This window comes from Anolis carolinensis, chromosome 4, assembly GCF_035594765.1.
Source record: "Anolis carolinensis isolate JA03-04 chromosome 4, rAnoCar3.1.pri, whole genome shotgun sequence".
In the NCBI taxonomy this organism is placed as follows: domain Eukaryota; kingdom Metazoa; phylum Chordata; class Lepidosauria; order Squamata; family Dactyloidae; genus Anolis; species Anolis carolinensis.
In genome coordinates, this window is record NC_085844.1 from 133,054,868 (window position 1) to 133,079,202 (window position 24,335).

At 41.1% G+C, this 24,335-nt stretch overlaps 1 protein-coding gene across 4 annotated transcripts in view; it reads right to left on the minus strand.

The window, feature by feature from the left end:
- Positions 1 to 1,672: 1,672 nt before the first annotated feature.
- The window catches only part of pcdh1 (protocadherin 1), a 151,349-nt gene continuing 128,686 nt past the window's right edge, over positions 1,673 to 24,335 (minus strand). For 3 of the 4 annotated variants that reach the window (XM_008108994.3, XM_008108993.3, XM_008108996.3), the window contains exon 5: positions 1,673 to 5,901. In XM_008108994.3, the coding sequence (XP_008107201.1) occupies positions 5,516 to 5,901 (386 nt within the window). In that variant the 3' untranslated portion in view covers positions 1,673 to 5,515. Of the gene's footprint in view, positions 5,902 to 11,829; positions 11,874 to 24,335 lie in introns of all 4 variants that reach the window. The other variant, XM_008108997.2, reaches the window with a different exon arrangement.

Genomic DNA, 24,335 nt, shown 5'->3' on the forward strand with positions numbered 1-24,335 from the left:
ATAGCCATAAATAAAAGTTATAATGGATAGATGCATAATAGTAAATAAGAGGTAGAATTGCAACATTAGTAAACAATAGCAATAAATTAAATGATTGCCAAGAAGAAGAAAAGCATGTTACCCCCCATTCATTGTTGTGCTGGAAAGGACTGTAACCAAGAATATGGACACTGTAGCCATAGCAATAAACCACACAATCAATAGCAACAGACCCAACTTCTCTCAACCACTTCTAGTGGGCTCTCTTAGGAAACCACATCCAGGTAAGGTTTTTTTTTGCCATCTAAGCTTAACATTGATTACTATAAACTGTTAATGACAAGTGTGCCTTTTCAGAGAAACCTTGTTGCACTGCTAAAAATGTTCTCCAAGGACACAAATTCACAAATCAGAAGTTTCCCACTCAACAAAGGAGTGAGTGCTGTCTGTTGTCCACTTGGGTAAAAGGCACAGGCAAAGATTTCAAATTGTCAGATGGTGGAATGATTGAGAGGTAGAAAAATAAAGCATACCATCATTGTTTTTTGTGGGAAAGATTCCAGAGAAATCTATAACCTATCATTTTTATAAGGTGACCAGATCCACAGAACAAAACACAATTTAAATTAAGAAAAAAAATGTACATGGGAGCAAAGAAACTTATTCTAAGTCACAGTGTTACCAGCATTTCACAGCTGTATTTCGAAAACATGCATGTTTTTAAACATCTGAGAAATCTTTAGAGGCAGCTCCATGTACATTGCAGTATTCCTGTCATGCAAAGGTACAAAGAAAGGTGGCCGAAGTACAGGCTGCAGGCTGGTTGTACACTCAGTGTTTTTGTTGCTGCTATTATTATTATTATTATTATTATTATTATTATTATTATTATTATTATTATTATTATTATTATTATTATATTTTTATGTGATGTGTTTAATAATGTTTTATTAGGGGAGGGTCAACTTTGATGTTTTATATCGTTTCTTATCAAGGGCATTGAATTGTTGTCAATACTGTGAACCGCTCTGAGTCCTCTTTGGGGTTGAGAAGAGTGGTATATAATGACTGCAAACAAAATATCGCAAACAAATATTATGGTTTTTTCTCAGGATTAGGAATCATAGCAACTTTAAGAACTATACAACTGGTATTTTTTTAAATTTTCTTTTGCCCCAATGTTTTCTCTAGAGCACTGTTTCTTAAACTGTAGGCCCCAATACCAAATGGGGTCCCCTTAGTTCAATGTTAGGGTCCTGAAAAAATTATCAACAGTAAAAGTTTTCTGAACTCCACTTACTAGCTGTTTTAGACATTGCTTTTGAGTAATTTGGAATTCAACATATTCAACTTGTACTTTGTATTTCGTGACAAAATGGGAACATTTTAAAACCAATAAGAAGACATGAGATTCTATGGGTTTTTTGTGCAACAACTATCTCCATGCTAGTATACATTATTCCTGTATCTTTCTCTCTGCCCTGCGAGTCATAACTTAGAAGGAGCAACTGGCGATAGGAAAAATGTGAAATATTAGCTCTCTCAGAACAACTATTTCAAGCCATTTACCCATAAAAGGGGATTCCCAATTGCCTACATCTTATGGTTTCGCATCCAGAAATATTCAGAAATTGCAACATAATCAACACCCAATCTAGATGACAGGCAGAGTCAATGAATCAGGTCAAGCCAGAAAGTTTTCACACTTTTATTGTAAAGCTTTGGGAGGGCTAATTACAGTGGAGTTTGTCATCTGACAGCTCAGCAAACAAACAGAATGGAAGAGAACAGAAAAGGGCTCACGAGGTGTCATGCTCACGGCTCCAAACAAAAAGGATTACAAGGGAATCAATTGTGCTCACGGTGCCTAGGGAGAACTAAGCCCCAGGCCCCAAAGCCTTCCCAGTGCAAGGGAAATGCATCACATTGAGAGCAATACAACCTTAGCAAGAGAGAGAGGCAGTACCTAAACATAGGTCACCATCTGAAAAATAGTGGGTACTCTTTACTCTGCCACAGGATTTCTCCTTTTAGAAAAAGCTACACCTGCATGTACATAAAACTGTACAAAAAACAAGGCATCACAAGCAAGGAACTGAAATCTCGTATAAATAGAACCAACACGAAGAGCTACAAAGGGGTTGCTTGGCTCCATCTTACACAGCTGGCCTGTGCCTGGCCTCCCACCTTTGGTTTTACCCCTGGCTTGTCCTAGTGCAGTGCTGAAAACTGTTCCCCTTGCCCTTCAATGTGCTTGTCTAGGGCAGGGCAGGCAGGACACAGCCTTCTTCCTGCCCATCTTCCACCCCTATCCCTGTGCACATAGGAACTCTGGCTTTAAATTGTGCAAATGAGCTTCCCTGGTGGAAACATGGCCCTTAGAGATGATCCCACTATTCCAATCTTGTGGGATCTCTCTGCTCTGTGGCAACGTCAGTTTTCCTTACCATGGGCCTCAATGGCACTACTCCTACCAAATCCTGCTTTGTCCCTGTCTTCACATTATCTTTCACATTCCTATGTCTAAAATTTCCATGTGGCTTCTTATTTCCATTTCCCTCCCTCAGCAACCACATTTATCCCATATCCCAGGGATAAAACCCTCAGGAACCCCTTTCAAATTACTAAGCATCTGGTAGACCATTGCAGATTAACAGAGTTTATCACCAATGCTCAGGTCACTGGCAGTGGCCTGGCTAGTAGGGGAATAAGCAACCTTTGCCTGCTTGAGCAAGCACATACTTTGCTCCAGCGGGCCCTGTGGCAAGTGTGACCAAAGACGGGGGCAGCTGTTGGATGAGGCCAGCCTTGGGACACCCATTAGCAAGGGACAGGTCTGGGTTAGCCTGCCGATGCATGAAGAGGCCACATGATTTATTTCTAAATGGGCCCAACCCATGGACAATATATATATTTTTAATTGTAGCCTATATTCCATAAAACATTTCATTAAAACAAAAGGTGATAACCTTACCTGGATATACAGGTATTCCCTTGTCAGCAAGCCTGGCTCCCACCTATGCCTTTGACAGTAGGGAAATAATAATAGAGAGATCGAGAGAGGGGTCCTGCCCCTCTCCACATCTTACAGTGGCACTTTAAAGTGTCTTACAGGGCGGTATATGGTTAGCGATGGGTGGCTGAAGTCCACCTTCCTAGACAGGGCTGACATAATCCTTTATCTATCTGTCTCAGTGCTTGCTATCAACTGAATAGACCAGGAGAGAACCAGGCATTTTGGAACTCCTTCTAAACCACACATCACCTTTGCGCAGCTAAGACCTTTAATACCAAAGTGGATAGGAAGGACCGTGTTCCCTGTGGACTGTTTCAGCACCAATCTTGAGCCTCAAAGTATGTAGGGGGCAGAGAAGAAGAAGTGCTTTGCTCTCAAGAGTATTGTAAGTCACCAAGGACCTCAAATGTAGGGTTCTGATTCTGGACTAGCACTCTATGGCATGTGTCAGCTTGTTCTAGTGGGGGAGCTGGTGTCTTGTCCTCTGCTATGCCAAAGCATCCCCACTCCAGTTGGTTAAATGCTAATGGGGTAGCAATCTTCTTAGCAAGGAAAGATGACATTTGGGGGGCAATGGGGTTTCCCATGGACAGATATCCTTTTTGATTCTGGCTCCTTGGTCTGAGGAATGAATAGATTGCTCTCCTCCACTCCTCTAGTACCTAACATACCCACACGTAATTGTAGCACAAAGAGGAAAGAGTGATATCCCTGCACATACCACTAGCTGCTTTTCTTCTCTGCTTCTCAGATCCATGCAACTGAGAAACCTAAACAGAGACAGAGCAAATAAGGGAGGTGGGCTGCTCACCTTCTACAACACATCTAGAAACATATCTGTGATCCATGACAACACATGGGAGGAAGGACAGGGCTTATGGCCCTCAGGAGGAAAAAAAACACCCAAGGTACACAGGTGCCAATGCTGGGCCCAAAGAGTATCAGTTGGTTTGGGTAGAGGCTCCAGGCCAGAAACTATGCTAATGAACTTGCATTCTCCATGCACACTGGGGTGAAGTTCCACAAACACCACCTAGTAAGGGTGGGCAGAGTGATGGGAAGAGATTGCCATGAGCACTAGACGACATGGAGTCAGGCCTGACTAAGTCAAGGACAGTAAGAGGGACCTTAGGAACCACTCATTAGAGCATCTCACATATGGCTGGAAGAGGAAGAGTACTCTCTTTCCCAATTAGGACTGGTCTTTTGAGCCAGCCTGGGCAAGGGCATCCACTTTTGGAGTCAATTCACCAAGGATAGTTTCTGAGGCATGGTTGGGAATGCTGTGTGGCAGTAGTCACAATAAGGGTAGTCTTGCTGTTTTGTGGATCCCTCTTAGAACCACATCAGACAGGGCTCCTACAGTCTGATACTCTGTGGCTAAACTGGTGGCACTGGAAGAGAATACTGGAGCCCTTGAGGCTGACCTCTGCTCTAAAGGCATAGGAAGGGGAGGGGGTGACTCCAGCATACAGAGGCCCCTGGCCTCCTGTGCAACCCTGAGTCAAAGCTCCATTTCACAAAGGCAATGGTGGCTTACAGGCAGATAAATCAAGGCCAGAATCATGGCACTGGGGCCCAGTAACCCCATGGGAATTCCCTGCCTTGGGAGAAGAAGAGATATTGGGGGCTTAGGGGCTTGTACCACCTGATGAATTGAAATCTCTTCCAACTCTCCTACTGACCCAGCTCCACGGTCACGGGGCAAGAGCAAACAAGGACCAACTGAAAGCCACACTTATAAGCACTAAGGTTCTCTCCACACCTGATGGGAAGAGTTGCTGAAATCTGGAAAGAGATTAGGGGTTAAAAGCTCTGTAATGCCCTTCTTCCCAGTCCTGCTGACCAGGCAAACATCTCCCCTCAACAGCTGGCACCCCATCTTTATTTACACTGTGGAAGGCAAGGGTGGGCTGGGGTGGAAGTGCTTGCTCCCATGTGCTCTTCTGTGTGGTGAAAGATTCAAGCTGGAAATTGCTCCCTGTGGTTTTGTTTTGTTTGTTTCAACGTCTTTTTGTATCAAGGACAATAATTATTTTGATCAGGCAGGACACAAATGTCATTCCTAAGATTCATATTTACAGGAGTCTACAGTAACGAGAGAGGGAGCTTTCCCCCCTGTGCCTGTGCCAGGTGCCCTCAGCCCTGTGCCCAATGGATTCCACCAAGTCTGCGTGGACCTTTGGTAACTAAGCCCTTCCCCCCACCCCCAGCCCTGAAGCCATGAGGCCAAGCCCTCTTCCCCAGATTCCTTCCTCTCTCTTTCCAGACATCCAGGGACCACTCTACTGAGAACTTGGTCATTCAGGTTGTCCTCTTGCCCTGGGAGCAATAAGTTTACGAAAGTGTTCCTGTGCCCAGGGCCTGGGCAAGGCATTCTCACCTGGCAGGCACAGAACTGCCAATGCGAGTGATAAAGCATCACAGTTTGAAAAGTCCCTTCTTTTTTAAATTCTTCTTTGAGGTCCAGACATTGGTCTCAGTGGTGTTTTTCAGGTACTTGATGTGGCCCTCTCAGTATCACAGGTAGATCTCCCGCTTGGCAGTTTGGGATGATGGTGTGGTGGCTGTCTGGAAGTCCGAGGTCTGGGTGAGAGGGATTTCCTCCATGGGGGAGTCCTTGCAGGGCTCATGGCTACTGTTGGAAAAGGCACTGTACGTGGGGAGCAGGCGGAGGTTAGCCATTTTGGTGTTGCGCTCTTCTGAGAGTCTGGGGCTGCCATTCCCAACTTGCTCTTGACTCCCTCTGTCTTGATAAGGCACAAATGTGGAGAGTTTGAGGGCATTCTTGGGCCGCCGGCTTGGAGAGGACTGACCTGGCATCCAGCAGGTGTCAGAGTGGCCAAACTCTGTGCATTCCCGGGTACAGTTCCCTGTCATGGCTACATCAGGCAGAGGCCGGAGGTCTGGAAAAATACAACAAAGCAAAGAAAGCAAGAAGCATTAGAGCATACAAATAGGCACACTGCATAGTACAAACAAGAACTAAAACTAAGCTTAGTGCAAGCTCAAAGCAAAACATGTTGAGGGAAACAATACTCAATTTTCCTTATCTACTCTCTCTACTAAAATAATGCTGTTTCCCCTGAAATGTACCAAAAGAGGAAGCTAAAAAGTTAAGCAAAACTCTAGTCTCCCCAGAGCTAGGGCGGTCTGAACCATTATTACATAATAAAAGAAACAAGGGTGGTAAAAATTGTGGTAACATTTTTGACATTTGCTGAGAAACTTTATTAGTGGATAATGAATGTGTGAATGTTCATCTACACTAAAAAAAAGTAATACATTCAAGCACACCAAGTTAACATTGTAGGTATTTTTTTGTTCTTTTCACTTGCAAAGACTTTTTTAACAAATGAGAGAGTAATTATTTACTGCTTTTTTTCTTGAATACATAAGGCCAAGCCTGTTATAGAAGCGTTTCTGGCTGTCCTAGCAGTTTGTTGGTCTCATGTGTATGCACAAATGCAGAAAAAAATCTACTGCAGCTCCGTACAGACCCTCCCTTCTGTCAGAGTTGCTTCATTTGCCAGGCCTGTTTGTAGTTCTCTTATACACTGAAAGCATTTTATGATGTACAATTTGTACAAAACGCCATCTCTGCCCTATGGTGATAGGTGTTCCTCTAGAACTGACTCTTGGGTATACCTTCACTTCCACACAAAACAAATTAGACTGAGATGAGAATATGTTAATGAGAAAATCCTCATGGCTAGATAGTCTTATTATGAACATTCTGTGTCTTCAAGTTATTACAGATTTATGGCAACCCTAAGGTGAACCAAGTATGCATTTTAGCACGATTTGTTGGCAGGGGTGGGTGGGTGGTGGGTGGGTGCCATTGACATTTTCTGAAGCCAAAGGAATGTGATTTCTTCAAGACCACTTAGGATCTTCCACACAGCAATATAACCCATAATATCAAGTCAGAAAATCCCACAATATCTTCTTTGAACTGGGTTATCTGACTCCACATTGCCATATATTCCAGTTCAAAGCAGATAATGCGAGATTTTATTCAGCTGTGTAGAAGGGACCTTAGTGGGTTTCCACAGTTTTATTGGGATTCATACCTTGGTTTCCCAAAGTCCTAGTCCAACACTCAAACCACTACACTTCATTGGCACCATGACAGAAAATATGTAAGTTTTTAAAGCATAAGAATAATACATATCGGGATTTATCTGATCTCTGTGGGTCAGGAAGTTCAGCAGTGCTTTTGCACCTCATTGAGATTGCTTTTTAAGCCCATAGAACACACATTCCTGTGTCCCTTTGTTAGGTAGATTAGAACAGAGATAATAAAGACTAATGATATCTCTACACATGTCAAGTCATTATCACAGTAATAACACAGACCAAACAATTTTTTTTTGATATCTTGGTTTTTAGCCCTGTTCCTGGGGTTATTTGGGGCACTGATTCAGAAAATTGCATTGGATAGACCACATTAAGCTCTGATTTCTTAGATATGGTTATCATGGTTTTTTAAGGGTTTGATGAAGGCTGGTATATGGCATATATTCTGTATTTTCAAAAACTAGAACTCATAGGGGAAAATCGGTACCATTTTTGGAATTGGCAGATCAAATACATTCAGAAACAGGGCTAACATCTGAAGCACCAAAATGTGCATTGGCCAGTGTAATTAATGGATATTATTTTTGTGATAAATAATGTTTGACGAGAAATATGGGCAAAATCCTATTGGTTGGCCCCAGTTAGAGTTATACTCATTGAATCACCTGTTGCTTGGTGAGTCAACATGTAGGTAAATCTCATTGATTCAACAGGTCTGCTTTTGTTGGGACTAACAGGATTCTGGACAAGATCACAATTTGTAAGTTTGGGAAATGCTGTGAACACACAACATGAAAAAGTTGTGTAGATTGTGTGCAGAAATAAACATGTACTGTATTTATTGCAGAGAACTAGCGTAGTATAGTTCTCTGCAATATGTGTTTTAATTTTTCTGTAACCCACCTCAAGCCATGAGGAGAGGTGGGTAAGAAATAAAATAATAATAATAATAATAATAATAATCATCATCATCATCATCATGATTTCAGTATTGGACTAAGGACCTCATCACATGGAGATCCCTAAGCTGGGGGACAATGGGGAAATTCGTGGGGTAGCGAGGGAAACTGTTGGAAACTATTTTGCACTGTCCCCAACTTAGTCTATGAGAATATGGGTAGTCACCCGTGTTTTCAGGGCTGCCTCTAACACACTGCTCAGATGCAGTGTGCATGGAGCAAGGACGGAGCCCCACCGGAAATAGCCTTGTATCATGTGATGGGCTCTGGTGGGCTTCGTCCTGGCTGTGTCTTGGCAGTGTCCTAGGACAGGGCTTCCCCCCCATGTGATGTCCTAGGACTCTAGGAGACAAGAGTTGAAATCTCAATTTAGGCACAGAAACCCACTGGAAGGTTATTGCCATCTTCCTGTGAACTAATCTTGCCATGAATACTCCATGAAAGGCTCACTTTAGGGTCTTCATATATCAAAATTACTTGAAGGCACAGAAGAATAATAAATATTGCACAATTCACTGATATTGCAAACCGTGCAAAAGTCAACAAACAAATATCAGATAATAATGAAACCAGTTTTAAGCCACATTCATAGCTTCAGAAAAAATGTGTGGCAAACACCATTCTCTGAGTCTGCGAGCTGTATGTATGCAGCTCTTGGGACATTGTTTTGAGCCACTTACAGAACCTCTTCCTCCAACTTTTAGAAAACTGTGGCCAAAGTTTTATTCCAAAAATGATGAAAAATAACTTAACCCATCAACAAACAGTAGCAGCTGGGGTCCCCACCCATGAGGGCTGAAACATGGAATCACTGCCTCCTGCTGCACCCTGCTATTTAATGTTCACTTCTCAACCTCAAATCTCTGAAAGACATAAAGTAGGGAAACTACAGAGATTATCTCATGTTTGAAGAAAAACAAAACCAAAAGGCCTGTCCACAATTTATCTACCGTCCTTCTGAGCACTGCAAAAGGCAAAGCCCTTTAGGAAATTCATCAGCAGGATATTGCTGTTAATTAATGTTCCACTGCTGTGAATTGAGGCTTCCTTACATGGTTGCCAGGGGAGCAAGAAACACCTACACATTTGAACGCTTAGTCTGCCCAGCTCTGCGGAAAAATTGTTTCCCTGAATGAAAAGATTGCTGATTAAAACAGGGATGGGCAAAGTGCAGCCCCATCACCCTACTTTTCTGATCCCTAAAGCTGCCCACTAATTCCCCAACTTCCCAAAGCAGCAACACTTTCAGACAATTTCTGCCTCCAAATCATGCAGGAAGCCTTTCCAAGTGAAACCACACAAAATACCTCCATATCACATGCACCCTATAATATCCCAAATTTCAGTCTCTCCTAAAATGCCAATGGGATGTTCTGTTACTCCTTGTAGCCTTTTTGAACATGGAGGTGTTTGGGGCTGCTAGGGGTAGGGCAGCAACCCATAGGGCTGCAGTGGGGGAAGTTCCCCTTGGCCACATAAACTCTGGACTAAAAGGATGATCTTTTCTGCCTTCTTGTACTACCTAGATTGATGGTTCCTTACCTTTCTTTGAGCCATGAAACATTTTGAGAATATGATTAAAATTTGGGCTTCCTCCCTAGAAAAAAAAAAACCCTGCTGTATGACACCCCACAGGGGATATGTTCCAAACTCCTCCCCACAATGAATACCTGAAAATGTGGATCATGGCAACCCTATATTTTGACTATACACTTTGGGGGATATTTTTGGAGCAAAACCATGGATGTTGAATCCATGGATAAAGGGTCATACTGTATCCAAATATACAAAATAATATGAAGGAAATTTAAGAGGGAAAGGAAATAATTTTGAATGCCATGGTTTCATCCTGTGGGATTCTAGGACTGTCAGTGTAGGGAGGGGCATTTAAAGTTTTCACCCATAGAGCTCTTCTGGTGCCAAACTACGAACCCATTACATAAGATATTGCTATGGCTATTAAAATAACATCAAAGTACATTAATTGTTATGTATAAGAGGGAGTCTAGCTCTCATGCTAAGCCTGCTTTTCTCTGTTTAAATGTTGGTGACTTGTGCTTTGACATTTCATATCCTAGACCAAAGCTTCATAAGATGGGGGTTGAGAAAATGAGTAGCTGGGGTCACAAAAATGTGGCCCAAAAGTGTCTGGACAAAGAGGAGAAATTGGGGTCCTGGTTGAGAAAAGGAAAAAAGTAGTGTATTTGGACCAAGAAAGAGGAGGAATTGGGCTGCTGCTTGAGAAAGGGGAAAAAATTGTGTGTTTGTATACCTATTGTATATACCTATATACCTGGGGGTCATGTAAAAAAAAATCTCAGGTGGAAATGGGTTGAGCGTGGAATGGGGTCCCTATAGCTCAATGTAGGTGTTCTGAAAAATTTGGCAATAGTAAAAGGTTTCTGAACATCATCTAGTGATTTAGACATTTACATGAATCTGGTATGCAATGTTTACAGTGGACGCTGCAGAAGATGCTTCAGCTGTACTTCAAAAAAAAAAAAAAAGAAAGAAAGAAAGAAGGAAAAATAGCCTAGCAAGCCTTGCAAATGCTGATTTGTTATCAGTATTTGAATTGTATACCTATTTTATATATCTATATACCCATAAAAATTATCTCGGGTACAAAGGGGTCCTAATTAAAAAAAGTTTAAGAAGCCCTGTTCTATATGACTGAACGTACTTAGCACCATGAGGATATGGATAGATAAGGCAAAGTGGTAATATATTTAACAAACAGTTGAACAAACCAATCAGTAAATAGATTCTGTGCTCAGGTGCCTCCCTGACTGCCTGCTTCCTACTTCCAGTGATAAAGGTAACTTTAAGAGCTGAACTTTGGCAACAAAAAGGAAGGGGACTATATAACCAAGACAGGAGGGAGTAACTGCAGAAAGCCTTGAAATTATCTACCATTCCCTAGTTTTTGCAGCCGTTGCCCCACTACTATTTCATATTCTTTTCACATACAAACCTTTATGCTCCTAGTTCATGCAGAAAATGGTTTAGACCATTTTAAAACAATACAGGCAGTCCCGGAGTTACAAACTTCAAACTTACAAATGACTCATAGTTAAGAATGGGGTGAGACAACAGGAAGTGAGAGAAATCTACCCCACGGAAGGGAAATTCACTCTTAGAAGAGTTATCATGGGGAAAGGGGGTCTCTGCAGAAAATTTATCTCCAATCCTTGTTTCCACAACAAGCCAAATTCTCATAGGGACAGAAAATGAGGTGAAATCTTCTGAACAGGGGCGCATATAGCAAAGCAAACTCCACAGGTAGTTCAACCCTTCCCTATGCTATCCAAAGCTAAACAACATAAATTGGCTGGAGTTACACTTAAAAATGTCCCTGTTTTGACTTACAAACAAATTCAATTTAAGAACAAACCTACAGAACCTATCTTGTCCATAACTTGAGGACTGCCTGTACTTTTAAAAGACTAAACATGTAATAAACCATTTAACACTTAAAGCAACATAATTTAAAAGCAGATAAAACCATTTAAAATAATATAAATCATAGCATACGTGCACACTGGATAAAATCAATTGGCCCTGAAGCAATTCATCTGTTGCTCATATAATACCACCCTGTTTAAGATTCTTGTCCCTTGTCCCATTGTATCATCTCAGGTGGCACTTCCAGATTGTACAAAGTGAGACTCGTGTCGCCTGCAGCTCCTTACCCACGGCACCCTCCTAACCCACCCTTCCAGGGTTTGTGTGTTTGTAGGTCATTGGCCCCTGCACATACAGTCCCAATGATCCCGTGGGAAACTGCACACCTACCTGGGTGCAGAGCCCATTTCACAGTCTGCTCCGTTGAGGAGACACTAATGAGGAGCAGAAAAAGGAGGAGAATATCACTCAGTATGCAGGCCCACTCCCAGCTCCCTTAGGGTTTGGTTCACCCACATCACCCCATCATCAAGTAATCCTACCCACACAGGGATCCCAACTCTCTATTCCATCGCAGCAGATTAGTGCTGTTTAACAAGTACCTCTCAGAATCCTGGCTCTCTTTCCCTGAGTATTCAAGCCTCTCTTTCCATGAGTTTATATGAACACTTGCATTATCTTCAGCAATCATGGGATAGATTTGTTTTCCCAATCTACATTTTCAAATTTCTAAAGTTGTTCCAGTTGTATAGGGATTAGAATTGGGGGCAGGATTATGTTCTGCATGAGGGCCACATTGTCTTATGGATCGCCTTCTGAGAGACCACATTCTCCATATGCACCTTCACATACATGTACATACAACCATGATTTTTAAGTGTGTGTGCTGGTAAGAGGGGAATCAGTTTTGATTCCTTGCCACAAGTTGTACTGGTACATTGCAGCACATTGGAAGTCATGATCCACTGTAGCTTTATTTCTGGTCTGTTTTCAGATCCAATTGTGTTTCTCAAACTGTGCTCCTCCAAGTGTTTTGGACTTCAGCTCCCAGAAATCCTAGCCAGTTTACCAGCTGTTAGGAATTGTGGAAGCTGAAGTCCAAAACATCTGGAAGAGCTGTTTTGAGAAACTCTGCAACAGTCTGGGGTGAGCAGCTGGGGTGAACCATACTGTTGTGTATCTACAGAGTTGGGGTGTTTAACCGGAGAAGGGTCTCAGGGCTTCCAGGGAGTCTTTTGCTGCAGTTTCAATATCCATCCTACATTCTCCCCATTCACATGTATTCATTAGTTCTATTTCCTTTTATTATCCCTTCTCCCTCTCTTCCTACATAGACTGTTTTAATTTGGCGTTCTTGCATGGCAGGGAATTGGACCGGATGGTCTTTGTGGTCTCTTCCAACATTATGTTTCTATGAGGGCCATCCATCCTGCTGATCTCTTCCCCTTTCCCCAGACAGTCTTGATTGTTATAATTGCTTTCCTTGCCCTCTTTGATTCATATTCACATTTGATTTTTCCTTTACTGTTCTCACTTTTCTTTCTTCCATGGTCTGCCTACAAGTTTGCCATGATTTGAAGCTAAGCAGAAGAACCCAAGGGCTTCCAAAGATGCATGTGCATTTGCAGAGTTCAGGTGCATGCACACTGGAACGCCTTAGAAAGCAAATACAGTGTGCAATGGAGAAAGTGTGCAGGAAGGCCTGGTATTCATGATCATCATACAGTGATAGTAAACCACAGTGCTTACTGGATTGGGGCAAAGAAAGGCCAAGAAAAAGGTCAAGGTTGATAGGCTGGATTAGCCTTCTGCCTTTTCCATCCATTGGTATTAATAGGCCAGGCAGTATTGGTCAGACTCAATAAAAATCGCCAGTAAACTAAGGTACTTCAAACTTACTTTCTTTCAGCCTAAACTATGGCACAAGATAAAATGGAGGAAGGGCCATGTATGTTCATATGCATTTGTTGGAGGAAAAAAAGGATATGAAATGGATGAATGAATGAATGAATGGTGAGTTGTTAGAGGCAACACTGTCATTTATTACTTACTTATTTTAAAACAATTTTATATTTATTAATATTTTAAAAAATCCCACATACAGTCATTGAGTAGGAAGGGACCAAAGCACAGTTTCAGTACAAAAATCTGTAGCTAAAGCACTTTGATAAATGGGTGTATAAGCTGTTTAAAAATCTCCAATGAAAAAGACTCTAGCACAAGCACGGGCAAACCGAGGCCCACGGGCCAGAGGCAGCCCCTTGGGCTCTTGCCTCTAGCCCCAACCCCAGTCGCATGTCACAGCCCAGCCCCATCCCTGTCAGTCACATGCGGCTGTGCAAAGCAGCCGCGTGTTAAGCCTTCCTTTTCATGGGAGGATAGGGCAGGCCACCGTGTCCTTCTGCAAAGAAGAGCTCCTTGAGGGACACATGGCTGTGCTGGGCTCTCCTGAGAGTCCCACTCAGTTGTGTGTGAAACCTTCTCCCTCATGCCAACTGCCCTCGGCCTCCTCCTCATGCCAACCACCCCCAGCCGCCCTGCGCCAACCTTTGGCCTCCCCCCTTCCCAGCCCAGCTCCGGCCTGCCCTAGCATGTGGCCTCCTTTCTAAAACATTTGCCCAAGCCTAACATATTCATGGGTATTCTGCCCTCAGAACCACCCTTCAAATATTTGAAGATGTCTATCTTATCACCTGCTTTTTCCGAGCTAGATACAGCTAACTCTGTCTTCCTAGTGCCTTTAGAGAGAGGGCTCATTTCTATGTTTTTGGGAGATGGTTTGGGTCATGGCACAATCAGCAGAAATACCTCTGAAGACTTTAAGTGAGTCTATGAGGGCGGAGGGGTTTGTTGCCTAAGGCTGAACAGCTTTAAGTGTTTTGTCCATAGCTGCAGGATGCAAAACTGAAATCAATCTCACAAAATGGGATGAAAATTAGGCACCTTTAGCCTCATTAGATGCCTCATCTGACACTGTAATAATAGCATTCAAGTTGGCAAAAAGTGTGTATTCTGCTCTTCAGAACTGAAAAATCTGGAAATACATTATGTTAAAGGCACAGGTTTTATTTTAGTGGCATCGTTTCTATGTATTCTCAGTGGAAGCTTGTAGAAAGATAAGTATTGCTATTCAGCTTTGGGGGTTCCTCAGCCTTTTGGTAAGCATCCCAATACTACATAATCTCCAGATAATCATAGTCATTCATTTGTAGATAATATTCTAGTTTACTTAACAGTTTGCATTAGAACAGTGGTTTTTATGCTATGTGATGAGGGGGACCAGTACGTTATACCCACCAAATATAACCCTCCCTCCCTCCCGCCTTCCCTCCCCCCTTCCCTCCCCCCTTCCTTCCTTTCCTAAAAATGTATTATGGATTAACAGCCAATATCTTATTGACAGATATCGATCCATGTATGATCACTCTGAGCAGTACTATATTAGAGAATTTCTCACTATAGCCAGTTTAAAAGAAGTCTTTTTGATATGCCACTTAATGTCTAAGGCTGAGATGGATAGAAGGGAATTTTCTAGTCTGCAGAACAATCGTTTTATGGATTACAGCAACCTCCCACACCAGAATTGATTCTCCACTAAATATCCAAGTCACAAAGGTATATTAGATCCATTCAACCAATATTCACACTTTGCACTCACTTAATACAACTCACCAGTACCACAATATTACAGTGGTCCATAGCTGACCCATAGGGTACCTGTGAAGGAGGGTACAGTTGGAAGACAAGCTAATCTTACAACCATCTGAAGCTTTTGCTACTCTAATCCATTTGCCTTTACATGATCTACATCCATTTAACTTCCCACTGATTCAGGAAGTAGTCAATCCTCTCTATGCACAAGAACAACACCTCCTTCTCTCACCTTTTAACAACACCCAAAACTGTTTTAACACACAAATATCCCACTCAATCAACATCTAACACTTTCAATTAATCACAATTTATCCAATTACTACCCTACAACTCTAGATGTTTTAGTAAAAAAATCAGCCTCCAAAACATATCCATGCATCAAGTTATCCATGGGTCGTGAGTAGCCCTTCTCTAAGTAGAGTGGCAAAAAGCTAAAGCTTAGTCCATCCCAGGAGAACCTAAAAGAAGCATCACGCCACTGTACTCTCTCCACTCGGTGACCTCTTCTGACCATTTTGAATGCCTGGGTGGAGAAATGACAGCAGCAGCCAGAACTGATCGGCCCACTGAATTGGCTTTGGTGCTTTCCCCTTTCCATAGCATGATCTCCAATACATCTTATTAAAATCCATGTTATCCCCAAAACTTACCCCCAATGTATACACGAGGTTGACTTATACTTGAGTATATACAGTATTTCCCACAGCTAAATTACAAAAGATATTCTTACTAACCACCATCATAACTACCAAAACAATTCATATTGTACTTACTAGACAATGCATATCTCTATGTGTAGTAGCTGAGCTCTCTAGGCTGTGGCTCCTATGCATTAAGGCTTTCACCTGAAGTATAGACTAGATTCAGCACTTTCCTTTCACTAAGCTACTCCCTACTCTCAGGACAACCTGACAACAGCAATAGCACAACTAAGAAATTACATCACCTAGAAGAATGATCCTGCTCTGGTTATCACCCCTGCAAAGTTGGCCTACTGCATATTGTTATGCAGGGAAACCTGCTTTACATTTTATTTTGCTAAGAACTAGTACCATGCTCCTCTCTGTGTGTTTTCACAATCTAGCAACAATATGATGAGAAAACTATATGATAGAATATTTATTAATAGCAATATTATTACAGGAAAATGTGAGCTTAAATATACCTGTTTGAAATTTAGGTCTTAATCTACTTGCTTATGAATCTCTTTACAGGCAGCAGCAGGTGGGGAAGTTAGAACTTTCTTCCATGCTGACAATGTGCTACTAATAATGAATGCAGATACGTATATTGGACAGATTAATAAAAATCACGTAGGATAGCAACTTTTGTAGATTTGGGATTTGCATAAGATCACTGTAGGTATTCATTTAAACAAATGACTTAACCAAATGTTCTTTCAAGGGTTTGTACTTCATGCTGAAGTGAATTTCAAGATGTTGTGGATTTTCAACATACAGATACTGAAGCAGGTGTAACTGCAACTATCTCAACACATTTTCATCATTATCTGTAACAGGAATGGGGAATGGATCTTGTGGCAGCACTATGCAGGATAGATGATGTCAGGGGTGCAAGCAAACCTATCATCACTACATCTCTGGCTGAAGTTTCATATCCGCCAACATTTCACAGATGAAAACTGATAAACTTTTGGCTATGCAATATTAGGAGGAACACACAAGCTAGGAGAGGCTGTCACAGTTTATTCTTGCCTAAGCCTAAAGGAAGGGGTAGGGTTGTGCTCTCTCCTCTCCTCTTGTGTTGTTGTTAGCTGCCAGGAAATCAAATTCAACTTATGGCTAGCCTGCGAATGAGAAATCTCCAAGTCACAGGGTGTTGAAGGAAAATTCTGAGAGTGCCTTGGACCGCAAGAAGATCAAACCAGTCCACACTCCAGGAAATAATGCCCAGCTGCTCACTGGAAGGAAGGATATTAGAGGCAAAGCTGAAGTACTTTGTCCACATCATAAGAAGACAGGGAAGCTTGGAGAAAGGAATGATGCTGGGGGGAAAGGAAGAAAAAAGGAAGAGTGGCCGATCAAGGGCAAGATGGATTGATGGTATCCTTGAAGTGATTGGCTTGACCTTGAAGGAGCTGGGGATGGTGACAGCTGACAGGGAGCTCTGGCATAGGCTGGTCCATGAGGTCATGAAGAGTCGGAAGCGATTGAACGAATAAACAACAACAACATGTTCAGGGTACAAGCTAAAGAAGATAACACATAGCCTTGTCTGACTTGCCAATTGAAACCATTCTCTTTCTCCGTATTCTGTCTTAAAGTACTGTTATACTTTGAATGGTGTTTGCAGCAATTAAAGTGGGATATGAAGTGGGAAAGTGGGAGGAGAAGAGAAATACTGGGACAGTTTGAAAGCATCTGAAAAAGCCGACTACAGAGGATTAATTATGGTTATTATCCTTGCCAAATCAGGAGAGCTAGAGGTTACGAACTGGCACTCAAAAGAGGATGCCTCCTTTCTCAACCACCACTCTATTAACTAGAATTTTCTATCAGCCACTTCATGATTCCTTGGCCAGACACCACTCCCTGATATTCAGAGTACTTCCTCAGAGTGATATAGGTGTATGTGTGATGACATTTTGGTATACTTGTGTGAAAAATCTCTACAAGAAAACATGGCTTTGGGATTAAGCCTTCGGAGAACAATAGTGCCATAGATGGATATGGAATTATGTGCAATGACTACTGGAATATCCTGTATTATGATTGTGGATAGTGTGGTTAACAGTAAATATTATGTTTTTAAATGTTTTAATGTGTTTTAAATGCTATTTTAAAATGTTTATTTTAATTGTACATTGTTTTAAGGCATCAAATATTTTCCTATGTGTAAAGCCGCCTTGAGTCCCCTTCGGGCTTGAGAAAGGTGAGACATAAATATGGTAAATAAATTAATACATTTGGCTGGCTATGTGTTTGTTTCTCCGTTTAACTGCATTCATATGTCCTAGTGTTCACACATTTGGATACATGTGCCCATATGTACTTGTGAGAGAAAGTATATGGATCTGTTTTTGAATATATGCATGTATACATTTTAGACATGCACATTGATATATGCCAGCCATGGTGACCAAATGCGCTCCCATCCTCTCTTCTCATTTGCCACTCTCCTTACGCAACATTTCAGCTGTGGAATGAGCAGCCAATGAAAAAGAAAAATCACTGAATTTCCAGATGCCACCTGCAGGCCACAAACTCACACGCCACATTGGATTTGAAGCTATGCTGTGACACAGATTAATTATATTTACATACACAGTCAAGCTTCACAATGTGAAATAAATAACTTCTGAAATGGCACTGATATATATTTTTGTAAGCAACAACATTTGCATGCATATATATCTTTAGGGGATTAACAAAATAGCAATATCTGAATGTTATAGCAAGTCATTGCAACTTTCATCTTGTTTAACTGTTCCAAACACAAATAAGCTATGATTAAAATGGAAATTTCAGAATACAGAGAATTAAGTCTTCCAAGATGGATGGATGGTGTTAGATATCCTCTGGGCTGAGACCAATTTCTGGATTCTATGTTAGAATCCAGAAATGTGTATGTTGGAATCTAGAGATTTGTTCATAAGACAAATAATCATGTTCTGAATTACAATGTTTTATCATTGATACTAATTTTTTAGTCAAGATTGCAGACATGTGGGTTCTGAACCATGTATGTAGATGCGTTGCTTATGTTCTGTGCTTATGTCCTGGTTGTCTGAAGTTACTGGCATAAATCAGATTGAAGGATCTGCTGGTGGTGTTCTTTTTAATATTGCAAGTCCTGTAAGTCCCGATGCACTAAAATATGTCTGTCTTATTAAGTAGCACTTACGACCTCATCATATGGGCTGATTTGCCCGTAAAACATCACTTCCTCAACCCTTTCCCCACAGAGTTCATTACACAACACACATCTACTTCTGGCTGGACTCTGGGGTCAAAGGGGAGAGGAAGTGATGTAAAGGGTTCTCTCAGCGCGTGTATCTTTCTCTCTCGCTCTCTCTGAGTCGTTGGCTCTGCAGCAGGCGCTCGAGGAGGTCCGAGAAGGAAGGGAGGGAGGGAGGGATTGTGCCGTCCCTGGGCTGCGCTTCCCTTTGGCATTTCCTCCTCGCCTTCCTCGCGACACGCCGGGCTCGGACACGCAGCCTTCCTCGGATCCTTCTCCCAGCAGATATAAATCAACAAAGTTGTCATTCTTGGTTGGTGCCACTTTCGCTGTTTGCAAAGTGGTCTGACGGATGGGCAGAGGTGAGACATTGCTCATCAATCAGTCGGGGGCACCGATTCCCTGACATAAGTTGGGCGATGCAGGGCATGAGGCTACAGGTTATCTACACCCCCTGCTGGGACCCCACAGATTTACCATGATGCATGATGAATCCCTCACTTAATGTGATAAGGTCACTGGATTCACAAATATTGGATCGAGGATTTCTGATTTGGGGGGAACTTTCATTTGAGATCTTCATAGGTTTGGGAAGCTATAACAAGAGGCTTGCTGACAAGTTTTGAAAGATGTTCAGAGATGGCTAAGAATGGATGCATTTTCCTGACTGCCAATGTTTAGTTAGGAAACGCTAAAGGGAAGCACACCACAAATTGTACACATTGTTTGCTGTTACTTCACTCATATTTTCTTTGGATAAGATATTCACTTCCTTGAAGTTATAACGAATGATATTGGAAGATATAATATTTAAAGCAAGTGTTCTGGATTTTCTCTCTCCACAAGTATACCTCAGCTAATGAAGAAGGTGTATCCCTGAACAATATATCTTGAAGAGAAATGAGGCACCAGAGGGAGAAACTGCATGGGAAAAATATGGTTGTTACACAATGAAAAAGAAAAACCATTCAAAACGGTCCAGCAATCTTTTTATTCAAAACTAGAAATATACATGTGTGAAATGAAACAATTGGGTGATTTAAGATTTGCATAAGCAAACAAAAATATTTTGGATTTTCTGCAGACTACTTTCAAAATGCACCCAGAGATGTCTGCCTTGCTGTCTTTCTTTTATCATGTTTGTCTCACTGTAGCAGTCTAAACCTTTAAGCACAGCTTTGATCAAAGTCGGGATCATTTTCTGACAGAACCTCAAAGGCATGAGAGATCTCACTTAAATAACAGACAAATCTTTGTTGTTAACACTCTCTCCTGTGCTCTCTTGTGCCACTTGTTTCTCCATCAGCTCTTGCAGTCCTTACTCCATTAGAGGTTCACCATAGCCATCAAAGAAATCCTGGACCTTGTTCACACTAACTTCATCAAAGCTTTAACCTTTTTCAAAAATGTAATGCTAACTAACTACATGAATCTCAGGTTCCAGCCAAACAAGTTTTTCTTAACTCACACTGGGACATATATTTTGCCAAATGCCATTAAGATACTGATCTGTCAACCTCTTTTCAGGTATTGCTGATATTGCTTATTGATTTCTGACCTCATCAGATGTAGTCTTCTCTGTGTCTTTCCCCTATTTCACTACACTGCTGAAACTGAGTCTCACGGAATCTATCACATGATGCAAGGCAACTTCCATTGGGACTCTGTGGGGCTCCATTTCAGCAGTGTAGAGAATCGGAGCCCAGTGTGCTTTCGGAGGAGTCGGATGTTACCCAACTCCAAATGGCAGAAAGTGGAGGAAGTACGGAACTCTACAGGGAAAGGATGTGGGATGGGAGAAGGTGGACCTCGATGAGAGAAAAGGGAATAAGATGGTCCTCTCCGCTGTCCTCCTCTGTCCCTTGATTTCCTTTCGCCCATCTGATGAGGACCTTTATTACACCATAATTTTTAAGGAATTCCTTGAGTATCTGTTGCTGGTCTATTGTTTAGTTGGCTTTAAATCTTGCTAACAGTGCTTTGGTCCTTTAGCTGTAGAAGGGATGTCATCTTTGAAGGGAGGAATCACTTGTACATGTCTGCAGATTTGAACTGAACTAAGATTGATAAGACAGCCCTGCAACACTGTCCAAAAGAAACTGACTCTTAAAACTGTATTCCATGCTGAAGAAAAAAAGCTGAGCAGTAGAATAAAAATGAGCAACAAGCTGTCTTTAAGCACACACATTTTTACCCAGGATTTCCATATTAATGGAAACTATGGTATAGGAAAATCCTTCATGGCTCAAAGTGTCATAGAATGGTAAGCAAGTACATTGACTTCTTTCTGGTTTTCTGAAACATTTCTGCTCAGCAGCAAGATCAAATAGTCCGTGGCTAACTTAAATGTTGGAGCTTTTCACCTCTGGGGGAAGATAAAGGTTTCTGAAGGCAAATGCTTCCAAAAAATGCTTCTGAGAGCAAATGCTTCCCAAGAAAGCCTTGTTTCATCTCTGATGAACACCAGGTTTGAAGAGCAGTCTGTTTGCTCCACTACAGCTTTGAGCTGAATGGGGAATTTTGTAACTGCTTGGATGCCAGCACTTGCATCTTTGCCTGTGATGTGATTGCTATGAATTGTGGTGCATTTCTTAAATTTTTCAAATTCTATCAAAGAAGTCACACATTTTTCCCAGCTTCATCTTCCTATATCCTTACATTGTCAAAGTGATTTTGTGTTATACTGTCAGCTGGCTGACTGCTATGTGGCATTGTTTCAATGCCATCAATGTCAACTCAATATTCTCTACAAGTTTTTCATGATGCTCTGTGCTATGCATGCTAGGTTCATTCTGAGAATAAAGATGTAGATGATAATTATCTTCATACATTTGGAGTGACAATCTGGGTAGGTTCAGACCTCTACAGCTTTGTACAAATATCAGTAGTAACGTCATGGTTCTCTTTGGTGAGGAATACATCATGGCAGAGGATTGGATCACATGGCGCCAATCTGAAATTGGATGTATAAATCTGGCATTCCTTGCCCTTTATTTAGGCCCTTAAAGATGCTGTCACTGTACTTCTCTTATATAAGAGGGTGTAACTGGGCATTCAAAATATTATCTTCTAGTTTGCCCATGAAGAGATTCAATTGAGTACTTGCTATGGAAGTATTCATGGAAGTGCTTTTTAATGAACATAAAATTATTGAGCCAAAAGGAGAACCAGGTAATAGATATAATAATAATAATAATAATAATAATAATAATAATAATAATAATAATAATTGCTGCACATGAAGACTGGTACTGCTGTCTATTGGAGTAACCTTAGAATGAAAAAGGATTGGTTAATGAAATAAATAACTGATTCACAGAGGAAATCCTCCCTGGTGTTTATGATTTGTATGTCATTTCAGAATCATCCTTTTTGTTTCCCATTGTCTATGCATTATACTGTATTTTCTGCATCAAAACCACTAAATGCTTCACCAAGAAAACGGGAGTTCACAGCACAGTTTGAATGCTGCAAATTAATATACTGATATCTTAAACCTGCATAATATATTCAGCTTCAACTAGTCATTGCAAACCATGTAGTACTGTAAAATGTCAGCATAGCCTTGTGAAAATAATATTCAACAAATATTTTTGATATTTCAGAAATGACTGCCTACTTACTCCAGCTGATTTTGACATGCATACAATCTACAATTTTAAAGATGATGAATTCTGTGCCTATTTCATATCTATCCCTACCATGACTAGTTTTCTGTGCCCACTAGCACAGAAAACTAGTGCCTGTGAGGCAAAAGGCTATGCTAACAGTAACAATGCTACTGCTAAAGCCTCCCTGTCTGGCAGGCTTTCTCTGAAGAACCAGATTAAATGTGCCAAATGTCTACTGGGCAGCAGTAGTAATGAGGGGGTTGTGGGTGACATTGTCAGAACATCTATCCAAGACAACAGTGCCACCACAGCTGACATTTGTTAGTACTGCACAGAAGGAGGCATGGTAAATTTCTTTTGAAGGTCTCTTACTATGGAAATTCTGAGAAGAGACAATCCAAAATGGGGTACAGCAGAAGGAACTATGAGTAGCACTGGACTCAAGACAGAATGATATTTATCTGCAGTTGTGCTCACAGGTGAAAGGAAAATGTGTGGTTGCAAAGCACATACCAGAGGACCATTGAACATGAGAAACATGAATGAATGGAAGCTAAAATAGTACAAATAGAATTAGAATATATATACTTTGAAATATTTGGTATGAATAAATAGGAATAGAACATTTTGAGCCATATAATTACATAGTATTTTATTGAAGGAAATGAGAAGCTAAGAAGAAATTGGGTAGCAATAATAGTGAAGAAAGATGTGGCAAAAGGAGTCAAGTGATATAAGGCAAAGTCTGACTGAGTAATATCAATAGGACTTCAGGGAAAACCTATCAGTATATACTCATAATGCAAGATTATACTCCAACTATAGTTAGTAGTTGAAATTAAAAGATTTTATGCTTAAATCCAGGAGGAAATGAACAATGCCCCAAACAGAACCTCTTGTTAATAATAGGCATTTGAAATGCAAAAGTAGGAAAGTGCAGAATCAAATAGGCAAATTTGGCCTAGGACCAGGAAATGAAATAGTAGAGTGACTAAATTATGTGAGGCCAACCCTTTATTCATTGAAAAATCATTCTTCAAGCAATCAAACAGGCAACTGTATCCATATACATCACCTAATAACAAATATAGAAATAAAATTGACAACATCAGGAGTAGAAGACGGAGAATGACTAAGACCAGATTGTGGTGTAGAGCATGAACTCCTGATGTTAAAAATTAGAGTAAAGCTAAAGAAGAACTCTGAAGTATCCATCATGCCAAAAGCCAACCTGCAAGAATATCTTCATAGAATTTAAAGGTAATGTAACAAAAAAACCCCAAAACATTTGCACAATTAAATCCAGTTGACGGAAGCTAGAGGCATTCTGGAGTGAAGCCAGGGATAATGTCAGGGAAGAATGCTAAATGACACTATCTGCAGCCAAAAAAGAAAGAGAAATCTCAATGGATAACATATGAAACTCTTCAAGCTGTTAAGGAAGAACAAGAAGCAAAAGTAAAGATAACAGAAATAGAATCAGAATCCTGAATGCAACCAAGCAGCGAATTGTGTGTAGGAAAAAAGAAAACTATCCAATATATATGTCTAGAAATGTTAATAAAAAATAACCCCCCCTAAAAACTTTACCTTAAGATTTATAAAAAAGGAACCATCCCTTTCTCTGATTAGAATATCAAAAGACATGAGTTTAGTCCAGTGGTTCCCAACCTTTGGTCCTCCAGGCAGGGCTGTAGCCAGAAAAAAATTTCG